The sequence below is a fragment of the Oncorhynchus clarkii genome, chromosome 12 (assembly GCF_045791955.1).
Source record: "Oncorhynchus clarkii lewisi isolate Uvic-CL-2024 chromosome 12, UVic_Ocla_1.0, whole genome shotgun sequence".
Lineage (NCBI taxonomy): Eukaryota > Metazoa > Chordata > Actinopteri > Salmoniformes > Salmonidae > Oncorhynchus > Oncorhynchus clarkii.
The window spans coordinates 93,636,487-93,663,233 of NC_092158.1; the positions used below are offsets into that span (position 1 = coordinate 93,636,487).

Genomic DNA, 26,747 nt, shown 5'->3' on the forward strand with positions numbered 1-26,747 from the left:
GATAGACTGTAGAGGGTTGGTTAACTGATAGACTGTAGAGGGTTATAACTGATAGACTGTAGAGGGTTGGTTAACTGATAGACTGTAGAGGGTTGGTTAACTGATAGACTGTAGAGGGTTAACTGATAGACTGTAGAGGGTTGGTTAACTGAGAGACTGTAGAGGGTTATAACTGATAGACTGTAGAGGGTTGGCTAACTGATAGACTGTAGAGGGTTAACTGATAGACTGTAGAGGGTTGGTTAACTGAGAGACTGTAGAGGGTTATAACTGATAGACTGTAGAGGGTTGGTTAACTGATAGACTGTAGAGGGTTGGTTAACTGATAGACTGTAGAGGGTTATAACTGATAGACTGTAGAGGGTTATAACTGATAGACTGTAGAGGGTTGGTTAACTGATAGACTGTAGAGGGTTATAACTGATAGACTGTAGAGGGTTATAACTGATAGACTGTAGAGGGTTAAGGGTTATAACTGATAGACTGTAGAGGGTTGGTTAACTGATAGACTGTAGAGGGTTATAACTGATAGACTGTAGAGGGTTGGTTAACTGATAGACTGTAGAGGGTTATAACTGATAGACTGTAGAGGGTTATAACTGATAGACTGTAGAGGGTTAAGGGTTATAACTGATAGACTGTAGAGGGTTGGTTAACTGATAGACTGTAGAGGGTTATAACTGATAGACTGTAGAGGGTTGGTTAACTGATAGACTGTAGAGGGTTGGTTAACTGATAGACTGTAGAGGGTTAACTGATAGACTGTAGAGGGTTAACTGATAGACTGTAGAGGGTTGGTTAACTGAGAGACTGTAGAGGGTTATAACTGATAGACTGTAGAGGGTTGGTTAACTGATAGACTGTAGAGGGTTATAACTGATAGACTGTAGAGGGTTATAACTGATAGACTGTAGAGGGTTGGTTAACTGATAGACTGTAGAGGGTTGGTTAACTGATAGACTGTAGAGGGTTATAACTGATAGACTGTAGAGGGTTATAACTGATAGACTGTAGAGGGTTAAGGGTTATAACTGATAGACTGCAGAGGGTTGGTTAACTGATAGACTGTAGAGGGTTGGTTAACTGATAGACTGTAGAGGGTTATAACTGATAGACTGTACAGGGTTATAACTGATAGACTGTAGAGGGTTATAACTGATAGACTGTAGAGGGTTGGTTAACTGATAGACTGTAGAGGGTTAACTGATAGACTGTAGAGGGTTGGTTAACTGATAGACTGTAGAGGGTTATAACTGATAGACTGTAGAGGGTGGGTTAACTGATAGACTGTAGAGGGTTGGTTAACTGATAGACTGTAGAGGGTTGGTTAACTGATAGACTGTAGAGGGTTATAACTGATAGACTGTAGAGGGTTATAACTGATAGACTGTAGAGGGTTGGTTAACTGATAGACTGTAGAGGGTTGGTTAACTGATAGACTGTAGAGGGTTAACTGATAGACTGTAGAGGGTTGGTTAACTGATAGACTGTAGAGGGTTATAACTGATAGACTGTAGAGGGTGGGTTAACTGATAGACTGTAGAGGGTTGGTTAACTGATAGACTGTAGAGGGTTGGTTAACTGATAGACTGTAGAGGGTTATAACTGATAGACTGTAGAGGGTTATAACTGATAGACTGTAGAGGGTTGGTTAACTGATAGACTGTAGAGGGTTGGTTAACTGATAGACTGTAGAGGGTTATAACTGATAGACTGTAGAGGGTTATAACTGATAGACTGTAGAGGGTTAAGGGTTATAACTGATAGACTGTAGAGGGTTGGTTAACTGATAGACTGTAGAGGGTTATAACTGATAGACTGTAGAGGGTTATAACTGATAGACTGTAGAGGGGTTGGTTAACTGATAGACTGTAGAGGGTTAACTGATAGACTGTAGAGGGTTATAACTGATAGACTGTAGAGGGTTATAACTGATAGACTGTAGAGGGTTAAGGGTTATAACTGATAGACTGTAGAGGGTTGGTTAACTGATAGACTGTAGAGGGTTATAACTGATAGACTGTAGAGGGTTAAGGGTTATAACTGATAGACTGTAGAGGGTTGGTTAACTGATAGACTGTAGAGGGTTATAACTGATAGACTGTACAGGGTTATAACTGATAGACTGTAGAGCACATATGTCAGAGTCAAGGCCCGCGGGCCACATCCGGCCCGCAAGAAGGTTTTTTACGGCCCCTGGGATGATCTTGATTTATTATTAGAACCGGCCCGCAGCAAGCCGGCAGCCCGCAGATCTTTTACACGCACCAATACTACATTTCCCACAATGCAAAGGTGACGCACCGAGCAGTAGGCTGCTTCATTTCAATATTTATTGGCACAGCAGTCGTCAGCATCACAGTAAAATTAACTTTCAGATACCCATCAAAAATGGCAAAACGGAAGGTGGATACTGAGAACCGGGGGTTTCAAACAAGGTGGGAGTCGGAGTATATGTTCACGAAGGTAGCTGGAAAACCTGTGTGTCTTCTGTGTGGAGAAAGTGTGGCGGTACTGAAAGAGTATAATCTGAGACGACATTATGAAACGAAACACGCGGACAAAAACAAGAATATGGACATGGAACAAAGGCTACAAAAGGCAGAGGAATTAAAACGAGGCCTCAAATCTCGACAGGCTCTGTTCAAAAAAGCCAAATCACAAGGCCAGGCTGCTGTCAAGGCCAGTTTTATTTTGGCAGAAGAGATCGCTAAATCAGCCCGGCCATTTACGGAGGGGGATTTCATCAAAAACTGCATGATTAAAGTTTGTGACGAAGTTTGCCCAGAAAAAAGGCAACTCTTTTTAAATGTGAGTCTGAGCAGAAACACCATTGCCGAGAGAGTAGACCAGTTGTCCATCAATCTAAAAGAGCAGCTTGTGAAAAAGGGAAAATATTTTATTGCATATTCCTTGGCTGTGGATGAGAGCACCGACATTTCTGACATTGCCCAGTTGTCAATTTTCATCCGCGGAGTGGACTCCAACCTAAGCGTGACAGAGGAGTTTTTGGCTTTACGTCCTATGCATGGCACAACTACGGGGCATGATTTGTATGAAGAGGTGTCAAGATGTGTAAATGAGATGGAGCTGCCTTGGGAAAAACTCGTGGGTTTGACAACCGACGGAGCACCTGCGATGTGTGGACACAGGAGCGGACTGGTGGCGAAGATACGGGAAAAGATGCAAGAGGAAAACGCGACAGGTGAGCTGACAGCTTATCATTGTATCATACACCAGGAAGCGTTGTGCGGTAAAGCCTTGAAAATGGAGCATGTAATGAGCATCATCACGCGCACAGTTAACTTTATCAGAGCCAAAGGTTTGAATCACCGCCAGTTCAAGGCATTTCTGACGGAGTTAGAAACGGAGCATGGTGATTTGCCTTATCACACAGAGGTGCGATGGCTAAGCCAGGGAAAGGTGCTTCAAAGATGTTTCGAGCTTCGTGAGGAGATTTGTCTGTTCTTGGACAGCAAAGGGAAAGACACAACACAACTCCGAGACGAAATGTTTCTGTGTGAAATGGCTTTTCTGTGTGACATTACGAGTCATCTGAATGCAATAAACTTGCAGCTGCAGGGTCGGGATCGTGTCATCTCTGATATGTACAGTACAGTGAAGGCATTTAAAACCAAACTGACTCTGTGGGAGACGCAGATGCGGAAAGAAAATTTGAGCCACTTTCCCAGCTGCCAGACCATGAAAGAGAAGCTCTCTACCAGTGCGTTCCCGAGCACACAGTTGGCTGATAAAATAGGTATGCTTGCCGCTGACTTTCGACGCCGATTTGCTGACTTTGAAGCACAAAAAAGCAGGTTGGAACTGCTCGGTAACCCATTTGCTGTTGACGTGGAAAGCTCACCACCAAACCTCCAAATGGAGTTGATTGACCTCCAATGCAATGATGCACTGAGGGCAAAATATGCGGCAGTGGGTGCTGCGGAGTTCGCCCGTTTCCTCCCCGGCACAATGCCCCAGCTGCGCATCCAGGCTGCTCAAACGTTGTCTATGTTTGGCAGCACATACCTGTGTGAACAACTGTTTTCTTTGATGAACCTGAACAAAACATCACACAGAAGTCGACTTACTGCTGAACACCTCCACTCAATTCTGAGGATTTCTTCAGCTCAGAGCCTTACCCCGAACATTGATGAACTTGTGGAAAAGATGGGACACCACCAAGTATCACCCTCAACCTCAAACAAGTGAACATTACTGTGCAATCACATATTTAGAGTTTTTACTCAGTTCAAGTTTAAAAGTTAAAATTTAATATTTGTTTTCACTGCATGTTACTTCTCCTTAAACAAAGTGTTGTTTTTGATTAATAGATTTTTGCACTTTATTTTTTTGTATTTCAATCCAATTATATTTTAAAAATATTTCAGTTGAGTGGATGATAGAAAATTGCTATTATTGTTTTTTCTTTGAAGTAAATTTAGCCCACTTTTGCTAAAATAGAAAATATATAGTCTACTGATGGTGCCTTGAATACCGGTTTCTTTCATTTAATGTTCATGTTATGGGGATATTTATATAAAGGAAATTTGTCTTTTGTGTCTGTTGAAAATTAAAGATTACTGACAGAGCCATAAGAAAATATTGCTTTATTTATCTGATCATATTGTAATATATTTGTTAGGTTTTCAGTAGGTTCAATTAGGTTCACTAGACTATATGCGTCATTTAAAAATGTTTCAATGAACATTCGAACAGTCCGGCCCTCGTCTTGTAGCTGATTTTTTTATTTGGCCCTCCGTCCATTTGACTTTGACACCCCTGCTGTAGAGGGTTATAACTGATAGACTGTAGAGGGTTGGTTAACTGATAGACTGTAGAGGGTTAACTGATAGACTGTAGAGGGTTGGTTAACTGATAGACTGTAGAGGGTTATAACTGATAGACTGTAGAGGGTGGGTTAACTGATAGACTGTAGAGGGTTGTAACTGATAGACTGTAGAGGGTGGGTTAACTGATAGACTGTAGAGGGTTGGTTAACTGATAGACTGTAGAGGGTTGGTTAACTGATAGACTGTAGGGGGTTAACTGATAGACTGTAGAGGGTTATAACTGATAGACTGTAGAGGGTTGGTTAACTGATAGACTGTAGAGGGTTGGTTAACTGATAGACTGTAGAGGGTTATAACTGATAGACTGTAGAGGGTTATAACTGATAGACTGTAGAGGGTTATAACTGATAGACTGTAGAGGGTTGGTTAACTGATAGACTGTACAGGGTTATAACTGATAGACTGTACAGGGTACCTTGACGGTGCTGTCCACAGCTCCAGAGAACAGGCGCCCCCTGCTGACGGCCAGGGCGGTTACACTCCCCTGGTGTCTGAGGAGGGTCTGGGTACAGATCATGTTGTCCATGCTCCACACCTGTTGACAAACACAAGCTGGGTTACTTTAAAAAACACACACACAGTTGATTATTACAGGTAACTGCCAAAATAAAGGAAACACCAACATAGTGTCTTAATAAGGGGTTGGGCCACCAGGTAACTGCCAGAATAAAGGAAACACCAACATACTGTCTTAATAAGGGGTTGGGCCACCAGGTAACTGCCAAAATAAAGGAAACACCGACATAGTGTCTTAATAAGGGGTTGGGCCACCAGGTAACTGCCAGAATAAAGGAAACACCAACATAGTGTCTTAATAAGGGGTTGGGCCACCAGGTAACTGCCAGAATAAAGGAAACACCAACATAGTGTTAATAAGGGGTTGGGCCACCAGGTAACTGCCAAAATAAAGGAAACACCAACATAGTGTCTTAATTAGGGGTTGGGCCACCAGTTAACTGCCAAAATAAAGGAAACACCAACATAGTGCTTTAATAAGGGGTTGGGCCACCAGGTAAGTGCCAAAATAAAGGAAACACCAACATAGTGCTTTAGTAAGGGGTTGGGCCACCAGGTAAGTGCCAAAATAAAGGAAACACCAACATAGTGCTTTAATAAGGGGTTGGGCCACCAGGTAAGTGCCAAAATAAAGGAAACACCAACATAGTGTCTTAATAAGGGGTTGGGCCACCAGGTAACTGCCAAAATAAAGGAAACACCAACATAGTGTCTTAATAAGGGGTTGGGCCACCAGAAATCAGACAGGTCAGATAGATGGTCAGACAGGTCAGACAGGAAGTGGACAGACAGGTCAGATAGATGGTGGACAGACAGGTCAGATAGATGGTGGACAGACAGGTCAGATAGATGGTGGACAGACAGGTCAGATAGATGGTGGACAGACAGGTCAGATAGATGGTGGACAGACAGGTCAGATAGGTCAGATAGATGGTGGTCAGACAGGTGGTCAGACGATAAGAGAGACAGACGGTCAGAGAGACAGATGCTAAGAGAGACAGGACGCTAAAAGAGACAGACGGTAAGCGAGACAGACGGTCAGAGAGACAGGACGGTCAGAGAGATAGGACGGTCAGAGAGACAGGACGGTCAGAGAGACAGGACGGTCAGAGAGACAGGACGCTAAGAGAGACAGGACGCTAAGAGAGACAAGGCGGTCAGAGAGACAGGCGGTCAGAGAGACAGACGGTCAGAGAGACAGACGGTCAGAGAGACAGGACGGTCAGAGAGACAGGACGGTCAGAGAGACAGGCGGTAAGAGAGACAGGCGGTAAGAGAGACAGGACGCTAAGAGAGACAGGACGCTAAGAGAGACAGGACGCTAAGAGAGACAGGACGCTAAGAGAGACAGGACGCTAAGAGAGACAAGGCGGTCAGAGAGACAGGTGGTCAGAGAGACAGACGGTCAGAGAGACAGACGGTCAGAGAGACAGGCGGTAAGAGAGACAGACGGTCAGAGAGACAGACGGTCAGAGAGACAGACGGTCAGAGAGACAGACGGTCAGAGAGACAGACGGTCAGAGAGACAGACGGTAAAGAGAGACAGACGGAAAAGAGAGACAGGCGGTCAGAGAGACAGACGCTAAGAGAGACAGACGCTAAGAGAGACAGACGCTAAGAGAGACAGACGGTAAAGAGAGACAGGCGGTCAGAGAGACAGACGCTAAGAGAGACAGACGCTAAGAGAGACAGACGCTAAGAGAGACAGACCGTAAAGAGAGACAGGCGGTAAAGAGAGACAGACGCTAAGAGAGACAGACGCTAAGAGAGACAGACGCTAAGAGAGACAGACGGTAAAGAGAGACAGGCGGTCAGAGAGACAGACGCTAAGAGAGACAGACGCTAAGAGAGACAGACGCTAAGAGAGACAGACCGTAAAGAGAGACAGGCGGTAAAGAGAGACAGACGCTAAGAGAGACAGACGCTAAGAGAGACAGACGCTAAGAGAGACAGACGGTAAAGAGAGACAGGCGGTCAGAGAGACAGACGCTAAGAGAGACAGACGCTAAGAGAGACAGACCGTAAAGAGAGACAGGCGGTAAAGAGAGACAGACTTACCCTGAGTGAGCGGTCATAGGAGGCGCTGAACACCTTGGTCTGGTCTGGTGTAGAGATGACTGCTAGAGCGTACACTGTCCCCACATGACCCGTTAGGGTCCGCACCTGCTCCTTGGACTCTATATCCCAGACCTAGAGAACACATCAGGGATCCACATTAAAAACACTGTCCCCCACATGACCCGTTAGGGTCCGGACCTGAGACTCTATATCCCAGACCTAGAGAACACATCAGGGATCCACATTAAAAACACTGTCCCCCACATGACCCGTTAGGGTCCGGACCTGAGACTCTATATCCCAGACCTAGAGAACACATCAGGGATCCACATTAAAAACACTGCCCCCTACTGTCCAGGACAGAAAGTTGGCCAAGTACATTATCATTATTTTTTTTAAATCACATAAATATCACAATATCAAAAACAATTACTGCGATCAGAATTGGATCAGAGAGGCCAACAGCCTCATGTCCAACCCGATGCTGATATGGGTAATGGCTACAGCCTCATGTCCAACCCGATGCTGATCTGGGTAATGGCTACAGCCTCATGTCCAACCCGATGCTGATCTGGGTAATGGCTACAGCCTCATGTCCAACCCGATGCTGATCTGGGTAATGGCTACAGCCTCATGTCCAAACCGATGCTGATCTGGGTAATGGCTACAGCCTCATGACCAACCCGATGCTGATCTGGGTAATGGCTACAGCCTCATGACCAACCCGATGCTGATCTGGGTAATGGCTACAGCCTCATGTCCAACCCGATGCTGATCTGGGTAATGGCTACAGCCTCATGTCCAAACCGATGCTGATCTGGGTAATGGCTACAGCCTCATGTCCAATCCGATGCTGATCTGGGTAATGGCTACAGCCTCATGACCAACCCGATGCTGATCTGGGTAATGGCTACAGCCTCATGTCCAACCCGATGCTGATCTGGGTAATGGCTACAGCCTCATGTCCAACTCGATGCTGATCTGGGTAATGGCTACAGCCTCATGTCCAACCCGATGCTGATCTGGGTATTGGCTACAGCCTCATGTCCAACCCGATGCTGATCTGGGTAATGGCTACAGCCTCATGACCAACCCGATGCTGATCTGGGTATTGGCTACAGCCTCATGTCCAACCCGATGCTGATCTGGGTAATGGCTACAGCCTCATGTCCAACCCGATGCTGATCTGGGTATTGGCTACAGCCTCATGTCCAACCCGATGCTGATCTGGGTAATGGCTACAGCCTCATGTCCAACCCGATGCTGATCTGGGTATTGGCTACAGCCTCATGTCCAACCCGATGCTGACAGCCTCATGTCCAACCCGATGCTGATCTGGGTAATGGCTACAGCCTCATGTCCAACCCGATGCTGATCTGGGTATTGGCTACAGCCTCATGTCCAACCCGATGCTGACAGCCTCATGTCCAACCCCATGCTGATCTGGGTATTGGCTACAGCCTCATGTCCAACCCGATGCTGATCTGGGTAATGGCTACAGCCTCATGTCCAACCCGATGCTGACCTGGGTAATGGCTACAGCCTCATGTCCAACCCGATGCTGATCTGGGTATTGGCTACAGCCTCATGTCCAACCCAATGCTGACAGCCTCATGTCCAACCCGATGCTTATCTGGGTAATGGCTACAGCCTCATGTCCAACCCGATGCTGACATGGGTAATGGCTACAGCCTCATGTCCAACCCGATGCTTATCTGGGTAATGGCTACAGCCTCATGTCCAACCCGATGCTGACATGGGTAATGGCTACAGCCTCATGTCCAACCCGATGCTGACCTGGGTAATGGCTACAGCCCCATGTCCAACCCGATGCTGACAGCCCCATGTCCAACCAGATTCTGACAGCCCCATGTCCAAACCGATGCTGACAGCCCCATGTCCAACCCGATGCTGACAGCCCCATGTCCAACCCGATGCTGACAGCCCCATGTCCAACCCGATGCTGACAGCCCCATGTCCAACCCGATGCTGACAGCCCCATGTCCAACCCGATGCTGACAGCCCCATGTCCAACCCGATGCTGACAGCCCCATGTCCAACCCGATGCTGACAGCCCCATGTCCAACCCGATGCTGACAGCCTCATGTCCAACCCGATGCTGACAGCCTCATGTCCAACCCGATGCTGACCTGGGTATTGGCTACAGCCTCATGTCCAACCCGATGCTGACAGCCTCATGTCCAACCCGATGCTGATCTGGGTAATGGCTACAGCCTCATGTCCAACCCGATGCTGATCTGGGTATTGGCTACAGCCTCATGTCCAACCCGATGCTGACAGCCTCATGTCCAACCCCATGCTGATCTGGGTATTGGCTACAGCCTCATGTCCAACCCGATGCTGATCTGGGTAATGGCTACAGCCTCATGTCCAACCCGATGCTGATCTGGGTATTGGCTACAGCCTCATGTCCAACCCGATGCTGATCTGGGTAATGGCTACAGCCTCATGTCCAACCCGATGCTGATATGGGTAATGGCTACAGCCTCATGTCCAACCCGATGCTGATCTGGGTATTGGCTACAGCCTCATGTCCAACCCGATGCTGATCTGGGTAATGGCTACAGCCTCATGTCCAACCCGATGCTGACCTGGGTAATGGCTACAGCCTCATGTCCAACCCGATGCTGATCTGGGTATTGGCTACAGCCTCATGTCCAACCCAATGCTGACAGCCTCATGTCCAACCCGATGCTGATCTGGGTATTGGCTACAGCCTCATGTCCAACCCGATGCTGATCTGGGTAATGGCTACAGCCTCATGTCCAACCCGATGCTGATATGGGTAATGGCTACAGCCTCATGTCCAACCCGATGCTGATCTGGGTATTGGCTACAGCCTCATGTCCAACCCGATGCTGATCTGGGTAATGGCTACAGCCTCATGTCCAACCCGATGCTGACCTGGGTAATGGCTACAGCCTCATGTCCAACCCGATGCTGATCTGGGTATTGGCTACAGCCTCATGTCCAACCCAATGCTGACAGCCTCATGTCCAACCCGATGCTTATCTGGGTAATGGCTACAGCCTCATGTCCAACCCGATGCTGACATGGGTAATGGCTACAGCCTCATGTCCAACCCGATGCTTATCTGGGTAATGGCTACAGCCTCATGTCCAACCCGATGCTGACATGGGTAATGGCTACAGCCTCATGTCCAACCCGATGCTGACCTGGGTAATGGCTACAGCCCCATGTCCAACCCGATGCTGACAGCCCCATGTCCAACCAGATTCTGACAGCCCCATGTCCAAACCGATGCTGACAGCCCCATGTCCAACCCGATGCTGACAGCCCCATGTCCAACCCGATGCTGACAGCCCCATGTCCAACCCGATGCTGACAGCCCCATGTCCAACCCGATGCTGACAGCCCCATGTCCAACCCGATGCTGACAGCCCCATGTCCAACCCGATGCTGACAGCCCCATGTCCAACCCGATGCTGACAGCCCCATGTCCAACCCGATGCTGACAGCCTCATGTCCAACCCGATGCTGACAGCCTCATGTCCAACCCGATGCTGACCTGGGTATTGGCTACAGCCTCATGTCCAACCCGATGCTGACAGCCTCATGTCCAACCCGATGCTGATCTGGGTAATGGCTACAGCCTCATGTCCAACCCGATGCTGATCTGGGTATTGGCTACAGCCTCATGTCCAACCCGATGCTGATCTGGGTAATGGCTACAGCCTCATGTCCAACCCGATGCTGATATGGGTAATGGCTACAGCCTCATGTCCAACCCGATGCTGATCTGGGTATTGGCTACAGCCTCATGTCCAACCCGATGCTGATCTGGGTAATGGCTACAGCCTCATGTCCAACCCGATGCTGACCTGGGTAATGGCTACAGCCTCATGTCCAACCCGATGCTGTTCTGGGTATTGGCTACAGCCTCATGTCCAACCCAATGCTGACAGCCTCATGTCAAACCCGATGCTTATCTGGGTAATGGCTACAGCCTCATGTCCAACCCGATGCTGACATGGGTAATGGCTACAGCCTCATGTCCAACCCGATGCTTATCTGGGTAATGGCTACAGCCTCATGTCCAACCCGATGCTGACATGGGTAATGGCTACAGCCTCATGTCCAACCCGATGCTGACCTGGGTAATGGCTACAGCCCCATGTCCAACCCGATGCTGACAGCCCCATGTCCAACCCGATGCTGACAGCCCCATGTCCAACCCGATGCTGACAGCCCCATGTCCAACCCGATGCTGACAGCCCCATGTCCAACCCGATGCTGACAGCCCCATGTCCAACCCGATGCTGACAGCCCCATGTCCAACCCGATGCTGACAGCCCCATGTCCAACCCGATGCTGACAGCCCCATGTCCAACCCGATGCTGACAGCCTCATGTCCAACCCGATGCTGACAGCCTCATGTCCAACCCGATGCTGACCTGGGTATTGGCTACAGCCTCATGTCCAAACCGATGCTAAATCATGTCCCCTTGAGGACGGCCTAAATCATGTCCCCTTGAGGACGGCCTAAATCATGTCCCCTTAAGGACAGTCTAAATCATGTCCCCTTGAGGACGATCTAAATCATGTCCCCTTGAGGACGGTCTAAATCATGTCCCCTTGAGGACGTTATAAATCATGTCCCCTTGAGGACGTTATAAATCATGTCCCCTTGAGGACGGTATAAATCATGTCCCCTTGAGGACAGTCTAAATCATGTCCCCTTGAAGACGGTATAAATCATGTCCCATTGAAGACGGTATAAATCATGTCCCCTTGAGGACCGTCTAAATCATGTCCCCTTGAAGACGGTATAAATCATGTCCCCTTGAGGACCGTCTAAATCATGTCCCCATTAAGACGGTATAAATCATGTCCCCATGAAGACGGTATAAATCATGTCCCCATGAAGACGGTATAAATCATGTCCCCATGAAGACGGTATAAATCATGTCCCCTTGAGGATATATGTATCTCTGTGTGTGTGTGTGTGTGCGTGCGTGCGTGCGTGCGTGCGTGCGTGTCTTACGTGTATAAGGTTCTCGTAGGTGCCACAGACGATGTGATGGTTGGTGACAGCGATGGAATAGACACTGCCCCCACTGGTCTGGAGGACATGAACACAGTCCAGGGAACGGATGTCCCAGATCTGATGACCGGGGAGAGGAGGAGGGGGAGAGGGAGGAGAGAGGAGGGGGAGAGGGAGGAGAGAGAACGGGGGAGGAGGTGGGAGGGGAGGAGAGGGAGGAGAGAGGAGGGTAGGAGAGAGGAGGATTGGGGGAGGAGAGAGGAGGGTTGGGGGAGGAGAGAGGAGGGTTGGGGGAGGAGAGAGGAGGGTTGGGGGAGGAGAGAGGAGGGTTGGGGGAGGAGAGAGGAGGGTTGGGGGAGGAGAGATGAGGGTAGGGTGAGGAGAGAGGAGGGTAGGAGAGGGGGGAGGGGGAGGAGAGAGGAGGGTAGGGGGAGGAGAGAGGATGGTAGGAGAGAAGATGGTTGGGGAGGAGAAAAGAGAGAGGAGGGTAGGAGAGAGGAGGGTAGGGGGAGGAGAGAGGAGGGTAGGGGGAGGAGAGAGGGGAGAAGAGAGGAGAGGGAGGAGAGAGGAGGGGGAGGAGAGAGGAGGGTAGGGGAAGGAGAGAGGAGGGTAGGGGGAGGAGACAGGAGGGTAGGGGGAGGAGAGAGGAGGGTAGGGGGAGGAGAAAGGAGAGAGAGGAGGTACGGGGAGGAGAGAGGAGAGTAGGGGGAGGAGAGAGGAGAGTAGGGGGAGGGGAGAGGAGGTAGGGGGAGGAGAGAGGAGAGAGGAGGTAGGGGGAGGAGAGAGGAGAGAGGAGGTATGGGGAGGAGAGAGGAGAGAGGAGGGTAGGGGGAGGAGAGAGGAGAGTAGGGGGAGGAGAGAGGAGAGAGGAGAGTAGGGGGAGGAGAGAGGAGGTAGGGGGAGGAGAGAGGAGGTAGGGGGAGGAGAGAGGAGAGAGGAGGTAGGGGGAGGAGAGAGGAGAGTAGGGGGAGGAGAGAGGACAGTTTTATTAAGTCTAGAATTGTTATTCACTGAAGCCAGAGAACACAAATAAATAGACAGACAGATTCTCTTATCAGCTGTAGAAAGACAGAAACCACAGCTGCAAGTCATCAACTTCCATCCCCATAGCAATGGTGGAATGTTCACATGCTCCACCAATCAGAGAGCTCCTCCAAAACATGCCATGATGTGGTGGAGAGATGGGGAAAGGAGAGAAAGGGGGGAGGGACAGAGGTGTGAGAGCAAGAGAGGGATGGAGAAGAGAGGGATGGAGAAGAGAGGAAGAGAAGAGAGGAGAAGAGAGAAGAGAGGGATGGAGAAGAGAGGGATGGAGAAGAGAGGAAGAGAAGAGAGGAGAAGAGAGAGAAGAGAGGGATGGAGAAGAGAGGAGAAGAGAGGAAGAGAAGAGAGGAGGAGAGAGAAGAGAGGGATGGAGAAGAGAGAGGAGAAGAGAGGGATGGAGAAGAGAGAGGAGAAGAGAGGAAGAGAAGAGAGGAAGAGAGGAAGAGAAGAGAGAAGAAGAGAGGGATGGAGAAGAGAGAGGAGAAGAGAGAGAAGAAGAGGGACAAAGAAAGATGTGAGAGAATGTTGCCAGTATTGTCTGGCCTCCACACTTGTTTTACAGACAGACAGACTTCACAACGTGTCCCTCATGAACACACCTCCAGCTTCCTCTCCTCTGTCTCCCTCTCTCTTGTTTCCACCCCTCTGTCTCTCTCCCTCCCCTGAGTCTTCATTAGTCTCTCCCTCCACACAGAACAGTGAAGCACCAGAGGAGAACAGTCACAGTCACACCCTACGTCTCTCTCTCTCCCTCTCTCTCCCTCTCTCCCTCCACCCAAAACAGTGAGGCAGCAGAGGAGAACAGTCACACCCTCCCTCCCTCTGTCTCTCTCTCTCTCTCTCTCTCCCTCCACCCAGAACAGTGAGGCAGCAGAGGAGAACAATCACACCGAGTTCCTGTGTTTCTATATTTAGTAACGTAGCCAAGTACAACCACACATCCCCATGCTTTAACTATGATGACACACACACACACACACTTCCTGTCCTCCTACCTTGATGGTCTGGTATGATCCACTGTAGAGGTGGTTCTGAGAGGCCACCAGAGCACGAACCCAGTGGTTCAGTCCTGTTAACTCCTTCTTCAGCTTCAACTCTGTCCCCACTATGTCCCACACCTGGAGGGAGACAAGAGGGGAGGGGGAGAGAAGAGGGGAGAGGGAGGGAGGGAGACAAGAGGGGAGGAGGAGAGAAGAGGGGAGGAGAAGAGGGAGAGATGAAGGGGAAAAATATAGAGGGGAGAGGGAGGGAGGGAGGGAGGGAGGGAGGGAGGGAGGGAGGGAGACAAGAGGGGAGGAGAAGAGGGAGAGATGAAGGGGAAAAAGATAGAGGACAGAGAGGGAGCGAGAAAAAAAAAGAGATTAGCTAACAGACAGATCGGTGAGAACCACACATTTAGAGCAGGGCAGTATTATTACACACACACACACACACAGTTAGAAAGTCATCAGGCGTTAACAGCAGATGATGTCATTGAAACACTTCAGGGAAAGACAGAGTTGTGGAAGAGGGAAAATCCCTTTCAATAGTGAGATCATTCCTCCCTCCGTCTGTCCCAGTTCCCTGACAAGTCTCTCACTCTCTCCCTCACTCTCTCTCCCTCACTCTCTCTCTCTGTGATTCTGTCTGTCCTCTCGTCTCAGTAGAAAAGCCACATCAGAAGACCCGAGGTGCTGTACAGGAAGAGGAGGTCTGGGGTTAAAGGTTAAACAGGTCAGACTGGTGCTGTACAGGAAGAGGAGGTCTGGGGTTAAAGGTTAAACAGGTCAGACTGGTGCTGTACAGGAAGAGGAGGTCTGGGGTTAAAGGTTAAACAGGTCAGACTGGTGCTGTACAGGAAGAGGAGGTCTGGGGTTAAAGGTTAAACAGGTCAGACTGGTGCTGTACAGGAAGAGGAGGTCTGGGGTTAAAGGTTAAACAGGTCAGACTGGTGCTGTACAGGAAGAGGAGGTCTGGGGTTAAAGGTTAAACAGGTCAGACTGGTGCTGTACAGGAAGAGGAGGTCTGGGGTTAAAGGTTAAACAGGTCAGACTGGTGCTGTACAGGAAGAGGAGGTCTGGGGTTAAAGGTTAAACAGGTCAGACTGGTGCTGTACAGGAAGAGGAGGTCTGGGGTTAAAGGTTAAACAGGTCGGACTGGTGCTGTACAGGAAGAGGAGGTCTGGGGTTAAAGGTTAAACAGGTCAGACTGGTGCTGTACAGGAAGAGGAGGTCTGGGGTTAAAGGTTGAACAGGTCAGACTGGTGCTGTACAGGAAGAGGAGGTCTGGGGTTAAAGGTTAAACAGGTCAGACTGGTGCTGTACAGGAAGAGGAGGTCTGGGGTTAAAGGTTAAACAGGTCAGACTGGTGCTGTACAGGAAGAGGAGGTCTGGGGTTAAAGGTTAAACAGGTCAGACTGGTGCTGTACAGGAAGAGGAGGTCTGGGGTTAAAGGTTAAACAGGTCAGACTGGTACTGTACAGGAAGAGGAGGTCTGGGGTTAAAGGTTAAACAGGTCAGACTGGTACTGTACAGGAAGAGGAGGTCTGGGGTTAAAGGTTAAACAGGTCAGACTGGTACTGTACAGGAAGAGGAGGTCTGGGGTTAAAGGTTAAAGCTGTATTCCACAGTAAGGACCTCGTACCCAACGGTCAGCAAGGTGGTGGTGTGATGGTAGTGGTGTGATGGTGATGGTGTGATGGTAGTGGTGTGATGATGGTGGTGTGATGGTAGTGGTGTGATGGTAGTGGTGTGATGGTAGTGGTGTGATGATGGTGGAGTGATGGTGGTGGTGTGATGGTGGTGGTGGTGTGATGGTAGTGTAGTGATGGTAGTGGAGTGATGGTAGTGGTGTGATGGTAGTGGTGTGATGATGGTGGTGTGATGGTAGTGGTGTGATGGTAGTGGTGTGATGGTGGTGGTGTGATGATGGTGGTGTGATGGTAGTGGTGTGGTGGTGGTGGTGTGATGGTGGTGGTGTGATGGTGGTGGTGTGATGGTGTGATGGTGGTGTGATGGTGGTGGTGTGATGATGGTGGTGTGATAATGGTGGTGTGATAATGGTGGTGTGATGGTAGTGGAGTGATGGTAGTGGAGTGATGGTAGTGGTGTGATGGTGGTGGAGTGATGGTGGTGGAGTGATGGTGGTGGTGTGATGGTGGTGGTGTGATGGTGGTGGTGTGATGGTGGTGGTGTGATGGTGGTGGTGTGATGGTGGTGGTGTGATGGTGGTGGTGTGATGGTGGTGTGATGATGGTGGTGTGATGGTGGTGGTGTGATGGTGGTGGTGTGATGGTAGTGGTGTGATGGTGGTGGTGTGATGATGGTGGTGTGATGATGGTGGTGGTGTGATGGTGGTGGTGTGATGATGGTGGTGTGATGATGGTGGTGTGATGACGGTGGTGTGATGATGGTGGTGTGATGATGGTGGTGTGATGATGGTGGTGTGATGGTAGTGGTGTGATGGTAGTGGTGTGATGGTAGTGGTGTGATGGTAGTGGTGTGATGGTAGTGGAGTGATGGTAGTGGTGTGATGGTAGTGGAGTGATGGTAGTGGAGTGATGGTGTGATGGTAGTGGTGTGATGGTAGTGGAGTGATGGTGGTGGTGTGATGGTAGTGGTGTGATGGTGGTGGTGTGATGGTAGTGGTGGTGTGATGGTAGTGGTGTGATGGTAGTGGTGTGATGGTAGTGGTGTGATGGTGGTGGTGTGATGGTAGTGGTGTGATGGTGGAGTGATGATGGTGGTGTGATGATAGTGGTGTGATGGTAGTGGTGTGATGGTAGTGGAGTGATGGTAGTGGAGTGATGGTAGTGGAGTGATGGTGTGATGGTAGTGGTGTAATGGTGGTGGTGTGATGGTAGTGGTGATGGTGTGATGGTAGTGGTGTGATGGTAGTGGTGTGATGGTAATGGAGTGATGGTAGTGGAGTGATGGTAGTGGAGTGATGGTAGTGGAGTGATGGTGGTGGTGTTGATGGTGGTGTGATGGTAGTGGAGTGATGGTAGTGGAGTGATGGTAGTGTAGTGATGGTAGTGTAGTGATGGTAGTGGAGTGATGGTAGTGGAGTGATGGTGGTGGTGTGATGGTAGTGGAGTGATGGTGGTGGGATGGTGGTGGTGTGATGATGGTGGTGTGATGGTGGTGGTGTGATGGTGGTGGTGTGATGGTAGTGGTGTGATGGTAGTGGTGTGATGGTGGTGGTGGTGTGATGGTGGTGGTGTGATGGTAGTGGTGTGATGATAGTGGTGTGATGATAGTGGTGTGATGATGGTGGTGGTGTGATGGTAGTGGTGGTGTGACGGTGGTGGTGTGATGATGGTGGTGTGATGGTAGTGGTGTGATGGTGGTGGTGTGATGGTGGTGGTATGATGGTGGTGTGATGGTAGTGGTGTGATGGTAGTGGTGTGATGGTAGTGGTGGTGTGATGGTAGTGGTGGTGTGATGGTGGTGGTGGTGTGATGATGGTGGTGGTGGTGTGATGGTGGTGGTGGTGGTGTGATGGTAGTGGAGTGATGGTAGTGGAGTGATGGTGGTGGTGTTGATGGTAGTGGAGTGATGGTAGTGGAGTGATGGTAGTGGAGTGATGGTAGTGGAGTGATGGTAGTGGAGTGATGGTAGTGTAGTGATGGTAGTGGAGTGATGGTAGTGGAGTGATGGTGGTGGTGTGATGGTGGTGGAGTGATGGTGGTGGGATGGTGGTGGTGTGATGATGGTGGTGTGATGGTGGTGGTGTGATGGTGGTGGTGTGATGGTAGTGGTGTGATGGTAGTGGTGTGATGGTGGTGGTGGTGTGATGGTGGTGGTGTGATGGTAGTGGTGTGATGATAGTGGTGTGATGATAGTGGTGTGATGATGGTGGTGTGATGGTAGTGGTGGTGTGATGGTAGTGGTGGTGTGACGGTGGTGGTGTGATGATGGTGGTGTGATGGTAGTGGTGTGATGGTGGTGGTGTGATGGTGGTGGTATGATGGTGGTGTGATGGTAGTGGTGTGATGGTAGTGGTGTGATGGTAGTGGTGGTGTGATGGTAGTGGTGGTGTGATGGTGGTGGTGGTGTGATGATGGTGGTGGTGGTGTGATGGTGGTGGTGGTGGTGTGATGGTAGTGGAGTGATGGTAGTGGTGTGATGGTGGTGGTGTGATGATGGTGGTGTGATGATGGTGGTGTGATGATGGTGGTGTGATGGTGGTGGTGTGATGGTAGTGGTGTGATGGTAGTGGTGTGATGGTAGTGGTGTGATGGTAGTGGTGTGATGGTAGTGGTGTGATGGTGGTGGTGTGATGGTGGTGTGATGGTGGTGGTGGTAGTGGAGTGATGGTAGTGGTGTGATGATGGTGGTGTGATGGTAGTGGAGTGATGGTAGTGGAGTGATGGTGTGATGGTAGTGGAGTGATGGTAGTGGAGTGATGGTAGTGGAGTGATGGTAGTGGTGTGATGGTAGTGGTGTGATGGTAGTGGTGTGATGGTGGTGGTGTGATGGTAGTGGAGTGATGGTAGTGGTGTGATGGTAGTGGAGTGATGGTAGTGGTGTGATGGTAGTGGTGGTGTGATGGTAGTGTAGTGATGGTAGTGGAGTGATGGTAGTGGAGTGATGGTAGTGGAGTGATGGTAGTGGAGTGATGGTAGTGGTGTGATGGTAGTGGTGGTGTGATGGTGGTGTGATGGTAGTGGAGTGATGGTGGTGGTGTGATGATGGTGGTGTGATGGTGGTGGTGTGATGGTGGTGGTGTGATGGTAGTGGAGTGATGGTAGTGGAGTGATGGTAGTGGAGTGATGGTAGCGGAGTGATGGTAGCGGAGTGATGGTAGTGGAGTGATGGTGTGATGGTAGTGGTGTGATGGTGGTGGTGTGATGGTAGTGGTGATGGTAGTGGAGTGATGGTAGTGGAGTGATGGTGTGATGGTAGTGGTGTGATGGTGGTGTGATGGTGGTGGTGTGATGGTAGTGGTGGTGGTGTGATGGTAGTGGTGGTGTGATGGTAGTGTAGTGATGGTAGTGATGGTGTGATGGTAGTGGAGTGATGGTAGTGGAGTGATGGTGTGATGGTAGTGGTGGTGTGATGGTAGTGTAGTGATGGTAGTGTAGTGATGGTAGTGGAGTGATGGTAGTGGAGTGATGGTAGTGGAGTGATGGTGTGATTGTAGTGGTGTGATGGTGGTGGTGTGATGGTGGTGGTGTGATGGTAGTGGTGGTGGTGTGATGGTAGTGGTGGTGTGATGGTAGTGTAGTGATGGTAGTGTAGTGATTGTAGTGGTGATGGTGGTGGTGGTGGTGTGGTGGTGTGATGGTATTGGAGTGATGGTAGTGGAGTGATGGTAGTGGAGTGATGGTAGTGGAGTGTTGGTGTGATGGTAGTGGTGTGATGGTGCTGGTGTGATGGTAGTGGTGTGGTGGTGTGATGGTAGTGGAGTGGTGGTGTGATGGTAGTGGGGTGGTGGAGTGATTGTAGTGGTGATGGTGGTAGTGGTGTGATGGTAGTGGTGGTGGTGGTGGTGTGATGGTAGTGGAGTGATGGTGGTGGTGTGATGGTGATGGTGGTGGTGTGATGGTGGTAGTGGAGTGATGGTAGTGGAGTGATGGTAGTGGAGTGATGGTAGTGGTGTGATGGTAGTGGAGTGATGGTAGTGGTGTGATGGTAGAGTGTGATGGTAGTGGTGTGATGGTGGTGGAGTGATGGTAGTGGTGTGATGGTAGTGGTGTGATGGTAGTGGTGTGATGGTAGTGGTGTGATGGTGGTGGTGGTGTGATGGTAGTGGAGTGATGGTAGTGGAGTGATGGTAGTGGAGTGATGGTAGCGGAGTGATGGTAGCGGAGTGATGGTAGTGGAGTGATGGTGTGATGGTGGTGGTGTGATGGTGGTGGTGTGATGGTAGTGGTGTGATGGTAGTGGTGTGATGGTAGTGGTGTGATGGTGGTGGAGTGATGGTAGTGGTGTGATGGTAGTGGTGTGATGGTAGTGGTGTGATGGTAGTGGTGTGATGGTAGTGGTGTGATGGTGGTGGTGTGATGGTGGTGGTGTGATGATAGTGGTGTGATGGTAGTGGTGTGATGGTGGTGGTGTGATGGTGGTGGTGTGATGGTGGTGGTGTGATGGTGGTGGTGTGATGGTGGTGGTGTGATGGTGGTGGTGTGATGATAGGGGTGTGATGGTAGTGGTGTGATGGTGGTGGTGTGATGGTAGAATGTGATGGTGGTGGAGTGATGGTAGTGGTCTGATGGTAGTGGTGTGATGATAGTGGTGTGATGGTAGTGGTGTGATGGTAGTGGTGTGATGATAGTGGTGTGATGGTAGTGGTGTGATGGTAGTGGTGTGGTAGTGGTGTGATGGTAGTGGTGTGGTAGTGGTGTGATGGTAGTGATGGTGGTAGTGTGGTAGTGGTGTGGTAGTGGTGTTGTGGTAGTGGTGTGATGATAGTGGTGTGATGATAGTGGTGTGGTAGTGGTGTGGTAGTGGTGTGATGGTAGTGTGATGGTAGTGGTGTGGTAGTGGTGTTGTGGTAGTGGTGTGATGATAGTGGTGTGATGATAGTGGTGTGGTAGTGGTGTGGTAGTGGTGTGGTAGTGGTGTGGTAGTGGTGTGATGGTAGTGGTGTGATGGTGGTAGTGTGGTAGTGGTGTGGTAGTGGTGTGATGGTAGTGTGATGGTAGTGGTGTGATGGTAGTGTGATGGTAGTGGTGTGATGGTAGTGGTGTGATGGTAGTGTGATGGTGGAGGAGTGATGGTAGTGTGATGGTAGTGGTGTGGTGGTAGTGTGATGGTAGTGGTGTGATGGTAGTGTGATGGTAGTGGTGTGATGGTAGTGTGATGGTAGTGTGATGGTAGTAGTGTGATGGTAGTGGTGTGATGGTAGTGGTGTGATGGTAGTGTGATGGTAGTGGTGTGATGGTAGTGTGATGGTAGTGGTGTGATGGTAGTGGTGTGGTAGTGGTGTGATGGTAGTGGTGTGGTAGTGGTGTGATGGTAGTGGTGTGGTAGTGGTGTGATGGTAGTGGTGTGGTAGTGGTAGTGTGATGGTAGTGTGATGGTAGTGTGATGGTGGAGGAGTGATGGTAGTGGTGTGGTGGTGGTGTGATGGTAGTGGTGTGATGGTAGTGGTGTGATGGTAGTGGTGTGATGGTAGTGGTGTGATGGTGGTGGTGGTGTGATGGTGGTGGTGGTGTGATGGTAGTGGAGTGATGGTAGCGGAGTGATGGTAGCGGAGTGATGGTAGTGGAGTGATGGTGTGATGGTAGTGGTGTGATGGTGGTGGTGTGATGGTAGTGGTGATGGTAGTGGAGTGATGGTAGTGGAGTGATGGTGTGATGGTAGTGGTGTGATGGTGGTGGTGTGATGGTGGTGGTGTGATGGTGGTGGTGTGATGGTAGTGGTGGTGGTGTGATGGTAGTGGTGGTGTGATGGTAGTGGTGGTGTGATGGTAGTGATGGTGTGATGGTAGTGGAGTGATGGTAGTGGAGTGATGGTGTGATGGTAGTGGTGGTGTGATGGTAGTGTAGTGATGGTAGTGTAGTGATGGTAGTGGAGTGATGGTAGTGGAGTGATGGTAGTGGAGTGATGGTAGTGGAGTGATGGTGTGATTGTAGTGGTGTGATGGTGGTGGTGTGATGGTAGTGGTGGTGGTGTGATGGTAGTGGTGGTGTGATGGTAGTGTAGTGATGGTAGTGTAGTGATTGTAGTGGTGATGGTGGTGGTGGTGGTGTGGTGGTGTGATGGTATTGGAGTGATGGTAGTGGAGTGATGGTAGTGGAGTGATGGTAGTGGAGTGATGGTGTGATGGTAGTGGTGTGATGGTGCTGGTGTGATGGTAGTGGTGTGGTGGTGTGATGGTAGTGGAGTGGTGGTGTGATGGTAGTGGGGTGGTGGAGTGATTGTAGTGGTGATGGTGGTAGTGGTGTGATGGTAGTGGTGGTGGTGGTGGTGTGATGGTAGTGGAGTGATGGTGGTGGTGTGATGGTGATGGTGTGATGGTGGTGGTGTGATGGTGGTAGTGGAGTGATGGTAGTGGAGTGATGGTAGTGGAGTGATGGTAGTGGAGTGATGGTGGTGGTGTGATGGTAGTGGTGTGATGGTAGAGTGTGATGGTAGTGGTGTGATGGTGGTGGAGTGATGGTAGTGGTGTGATGGTAGTGGTGTGATGGTGGTGGTGGTGTGATGGTGGTGGTGGTGTGATGGTAGTGGAGTGATGGTAGTGGAGTGATGGTAGTGGAGTGATGGTAGCGGAGTGATGGTAGCGGAGTGATGGTAGCGGAGTGATGGTAGTGGAGTGATGGTGTGATGGTAGTGGTGTGATGGTGGTGGTGTGATGGTAGTGGTGTGATGGTAGTGGTGTGATGGTGGTGGTGTGATGGTGGTGGAGTGATGGTAGTGGTGTGATGGTAGTGGTGTGATGGTAGTGGTGTGATGGTAGTGGTGTGATGGTAGTGGTGTGATGATAGTGGTGTGATGGTAGTGGTGTGATGGTGGTGGTGTGATGGTGGTGGTGTGATGGTGGTGGTGTGATGGTGGTGGTGTGATGATAGTGGTGTGATGGTAGTGGTGTGATGGTGGTGGTGTGATGGTGGTGGTGTGATGGTAGAATGTGATGGTGGTGGAGTGATGGTAGTGGTCTGATGGTAGTGGTGTGATGATAGTGGTGTGATGGTAGTGGTGTGATGGTAGTGGTGTGATGATAGTGGTGTGATGGTAGTGGTGTGATGGTAGTGTGATGGTGGAGGAGTGATGGTAGTGGTGTGGTAGTGGTGTGATGGTAGTGGTGTGGTAGTGGTGTGATGGTAGTGATGGTGGTAGTGTGGTAGTGGTGTGGTAGTGGTGTTGTGGTAGTGGTGTGATGATAGTGGTGTGGTAGTGGTGTGGTAGTGGTGTGGTAGTGGTGTGATGGTAGTGTGATGGTAGTGGTGTGGTAGTGGTGTTGTGGTAGTGGTGTGATGATAGTGGTGTGATGATAGTGGTGTGGTAGTGGTGTGGTAGTGGTGTGGTAGTGGTGTGATGGTAGTGGTGTGATGGTGGTAGTGTGGTAGTGGTGTGGTAGTGGTGTGATGGTAGTGTGATGGTAGTGGTGTGATGGTAGTGTGATGGTAGTGGTGTGATGGTAGTGGTGTGATGGTAGTGTGATGGTGGAGGAGTGATGGTAGTGTGATGGTAGTGGTGTGGTGGTAGTGTGATGGTAGTGGTGTGATGGTAGTGTGATGGTAGTGGTGTGATGGTAGTGTGATGGTAGTGTGATGGTAGTAGTGTGATGGTAGTGGTGTGATGGTAGTGGTGTGATGGTAGTGGTGTGATGGTAGTGTGATGGTAGTGGTGTGATGGTAGTGGTGTGGTAGTGGTGTGATGGTAGTGGTGTGGTAGTGGTGTGATGGTAGTGGTGTGGTAGTGGTGTGATGGTAGTGGTGTGGTAGTGGTAGTGTGATGGTAGTGTGATGGTAGTGTGATGGTGGAGGAGTGATGGTAGTGGTGTGGTGGTGGTGTGATGGTAGTGTGATGGTTTGGGGCGAGGCTCTGCTGCCTCAGGACGACCAGTCGCCTTAAACGAAGGAGCCATGAATTCTGTTCTGTATCAGAGACGACGTCAGACCCATCCGTCGGTGAGCTGAAGCCCAAGCTGAGTCGTGCAGCGAGACGATTAAAAACAATCACACAAGCCAGAGTCTCACCATCAGAATGGTTGAAAAATCAACACAATGTCAACGTGTTAGAAAGGCCGAGGTAAAGACCAGTCCCTCGATACAGACGACGTAGCAGGACCTGAAATTAACAGTTACATTTCACAATTCCTCCACAGCGACGTGAGAGACTGGTCAACAACTACAGGAAGTGGGAGACTGGTCAACAGCTACAGGAAGTGGTTGGTTGGTCAACAGCTACAGGAAGTGGTTGGTTGGTCAACAGCTACAGGAAGTGGTTGGTTGGTCAACAGCTACAGGAAGTGGTTGGTTGGTCAACAGCTACAGGAAGTGGTTGGTTGGTCAACAGCTACAGGAAGTGGTTGGTTGGTCAACAGCTACAGGAAGTGGTTGGTTGGTCAACAGCTACAGGAAGTGGTTGGTTGGTCAACAGCTACAGGAAGTGGTTGGTTGGTCAACAGCTACAGGAAGTGGTTGGTTGGTCAACAGCTACAGGAAGTGGTTGGTTGGTCAACAACTACAGGAAGTGGTTGGTTGGTCAACAACTACAGGAAGTGGTTGGTTGGTCAACAACTACAGGAAGTGGTTGGTTGGTCAACAACTACAGGAAGTGGTTGGTTGGAGTCATTGCTGCTAAAAGGTGACACAAACAGTTACTGAGTGTCAAGATTATTTTTTCACCCGGGGCATTAAAAAAAGACTTGTTGTTTCTCCTGCTCATTATTAATAATGAATGTGCCTTAACCTCAGATAACGGGGCGCTGTATTGATCCCCATCTATTTCATTCTTTACCTTGCAGATCACAGCGTACGGACACACCGCATTGGATAATTACAGCTGAATGATGTCAGTGGATTTAAACCAATCACCACTCTGTCTCTACTGACACCAGGAAAGAGAGGAACCGTCTCTCTCCACATCCTGACACCAGGAAAGAGAGGAACCGTCTCTCTCCACATCTCTGTCTCTACTGACACCAGGAAAGAGAGGAACCGTCTCTCTCCACATCTCTGTCTCTCCTGACACCAGGAAAGAGAGGAACCGTCTCTCTCCACATCTCTGTCTCTACTGACACCAGGAAAGAGAGGAACCGTCTCTATCCACATCTCTGTCTCTACTGACACCAGGAAAGAGAGGAACCGTCTCTCTCTGTCTCTACTGACACCAGGAAAGAGAGGAACCGTCTCTCTCTGTCTCTCCTGACACCAGGAAAGAGAGGAACCGCCTCTCTCCACATCTCTGTCTCTACTGACACCAGGAAAGAGAGGAACCGTTTCTCTCCACATCTGTCTCTACTGACACCAGGAAAGTGAAGGAAGCAGCTTCTCGGCCTCTATTTTTAAAAACGGTCTTTGGCTCTACCTTGATGGCCTTGAGGGATCCGCTGAACAGCATGCTGTGGGAGGACACCAGCGTACACACCGGGTTGTCATGGGCACGGATTGTGTTCACCTTCTGCAGGGTCTGGACGTCCCACACCTACATAACACACAGAGAGAGTCAGGGGAGAGAGAGAGAGACAAGGGAGAGAGAGAGACAGGGGAGAGAGAGAGACATAGAGACAGAAGAGAGAGAGAGAGGAGACAGACAGAGAGAGAGAAGAGAGAGACAGGAGAAAAGAGAGACAGGAGAGAGAGAGAGAGAGAGAGAGAGAGAGAGAGAGAGAGAGAGAGAGAGAGAGAGAGAGAAGAGAGACAGGAGACAGGAGAGAGAGACAGGAGAGAGAAGAGAGAGAAGAGAGAGAGAGAGAGAGAGAGATGGGGGAGAACGCACAAGAGGCATGTTGGACACAAAGCAGACACAGGGCTGATGATCTAGGTAAAGTACATCATGGTTCTACAGTCAGTGTAGGTGTTGCTGCTGTGTCGTCATGTGTTGTCATGGTTCTACAGTCAGTGTAGGTGTTGCTGCTGTGTCGTCATGGTTCTACAGTCAGTGTAGGTGTTGCTGCTGTGTCGTCATGTGTTGTCATGGTTCTACAGTCAGTGTAGGTGTTGCTGCTGTGTCGTCATGGTTCTACAGTCAGTGTAGGTGTTGCTGCTGTGTCGTCATGTGTTGCTGCGTTGCCATGTTGTCGTCTTAGGTCTCTTTCATGTAGTGTTGTGTTGTCTCGTTGTGATGTGTGTTGTGTCCTACATTTGTGTGTTATATTTTTAAATAACTATTTCTATATTCCCAGACCCCGACCCCGCAGGAGGCCGTCATTGTAAATGAGTATTTGTTCTTAACTTGACTTTAGTTCAAATAAAAGGTCAAAGAAATAAAAAATGTAACAAAAGGTGAGTTATATACACATACACCGGACAGTTTATTAGGTACACCGTCCCATTCACCATAATGGATCGCTCCCCCAGACAGTGAGTCACGTGGTCGTAGCTTGTTATATAAAGCAGGCAGACAGGCATCCAGTTACTGGTCCATCGGACAGTTTATTAGGTACACCGTCCCATTCACCATAATGGATCGCTCCCCCAGACAGTGAGTCACGTGGTCGTAGCTTGTTATATAAAGCAGGCAGACAGGCATCGAGGCATTCAGTTACTGGTCCATCGGATGTTAGACCGGGGAATAAAAAACGAGCGACCTTGAGCGTGGTACGATCGTCGGTGCCGGGCGCTCCAGTATCTCAGAAACGTCTGGACTTCCTGGGAC

General features: G+C 49.8%; 1 protein-coding gene across 2 annotated transcripts in view; it reads right to left on the reverse strand.

Moving 5' to 3' along the window:
• Nucleotides 1-26,747, reverse strand: part of LOC139422374 (E3 ubiquitin-protein ligase TRAF7) — a 55,870-nt gene that overhangs the window by 6,068 nt on the left and 23,055 nt on the right. For both annotated transcript variants that reach the window (XM_071173577.1, XM_071173578.1), the window contains 5 exons: nt 25,458-25,574; nt 14,493-14,615; nt 12,454-12,573; nt 7,428-7,559; nt 5,269-5,388 (listed from right to left, as the gene is read on the reverse strand). In XM_071173577.1, the coding sequence (XP_071029678.1) occupies nt 5,269-5,388; nt 7,428-7,559; nt 12,454-12,573; nt 14,493-14,615; nt 25,458-25,574 (612 nt within the window). The remainder of the gene's footprint in view (nt 1-5,268; nt 5,389-7,427; nt 7,560-12,453; nt 12,574-14,492; nt 14,616-25,457; nt 25,575-26,747) is intronic.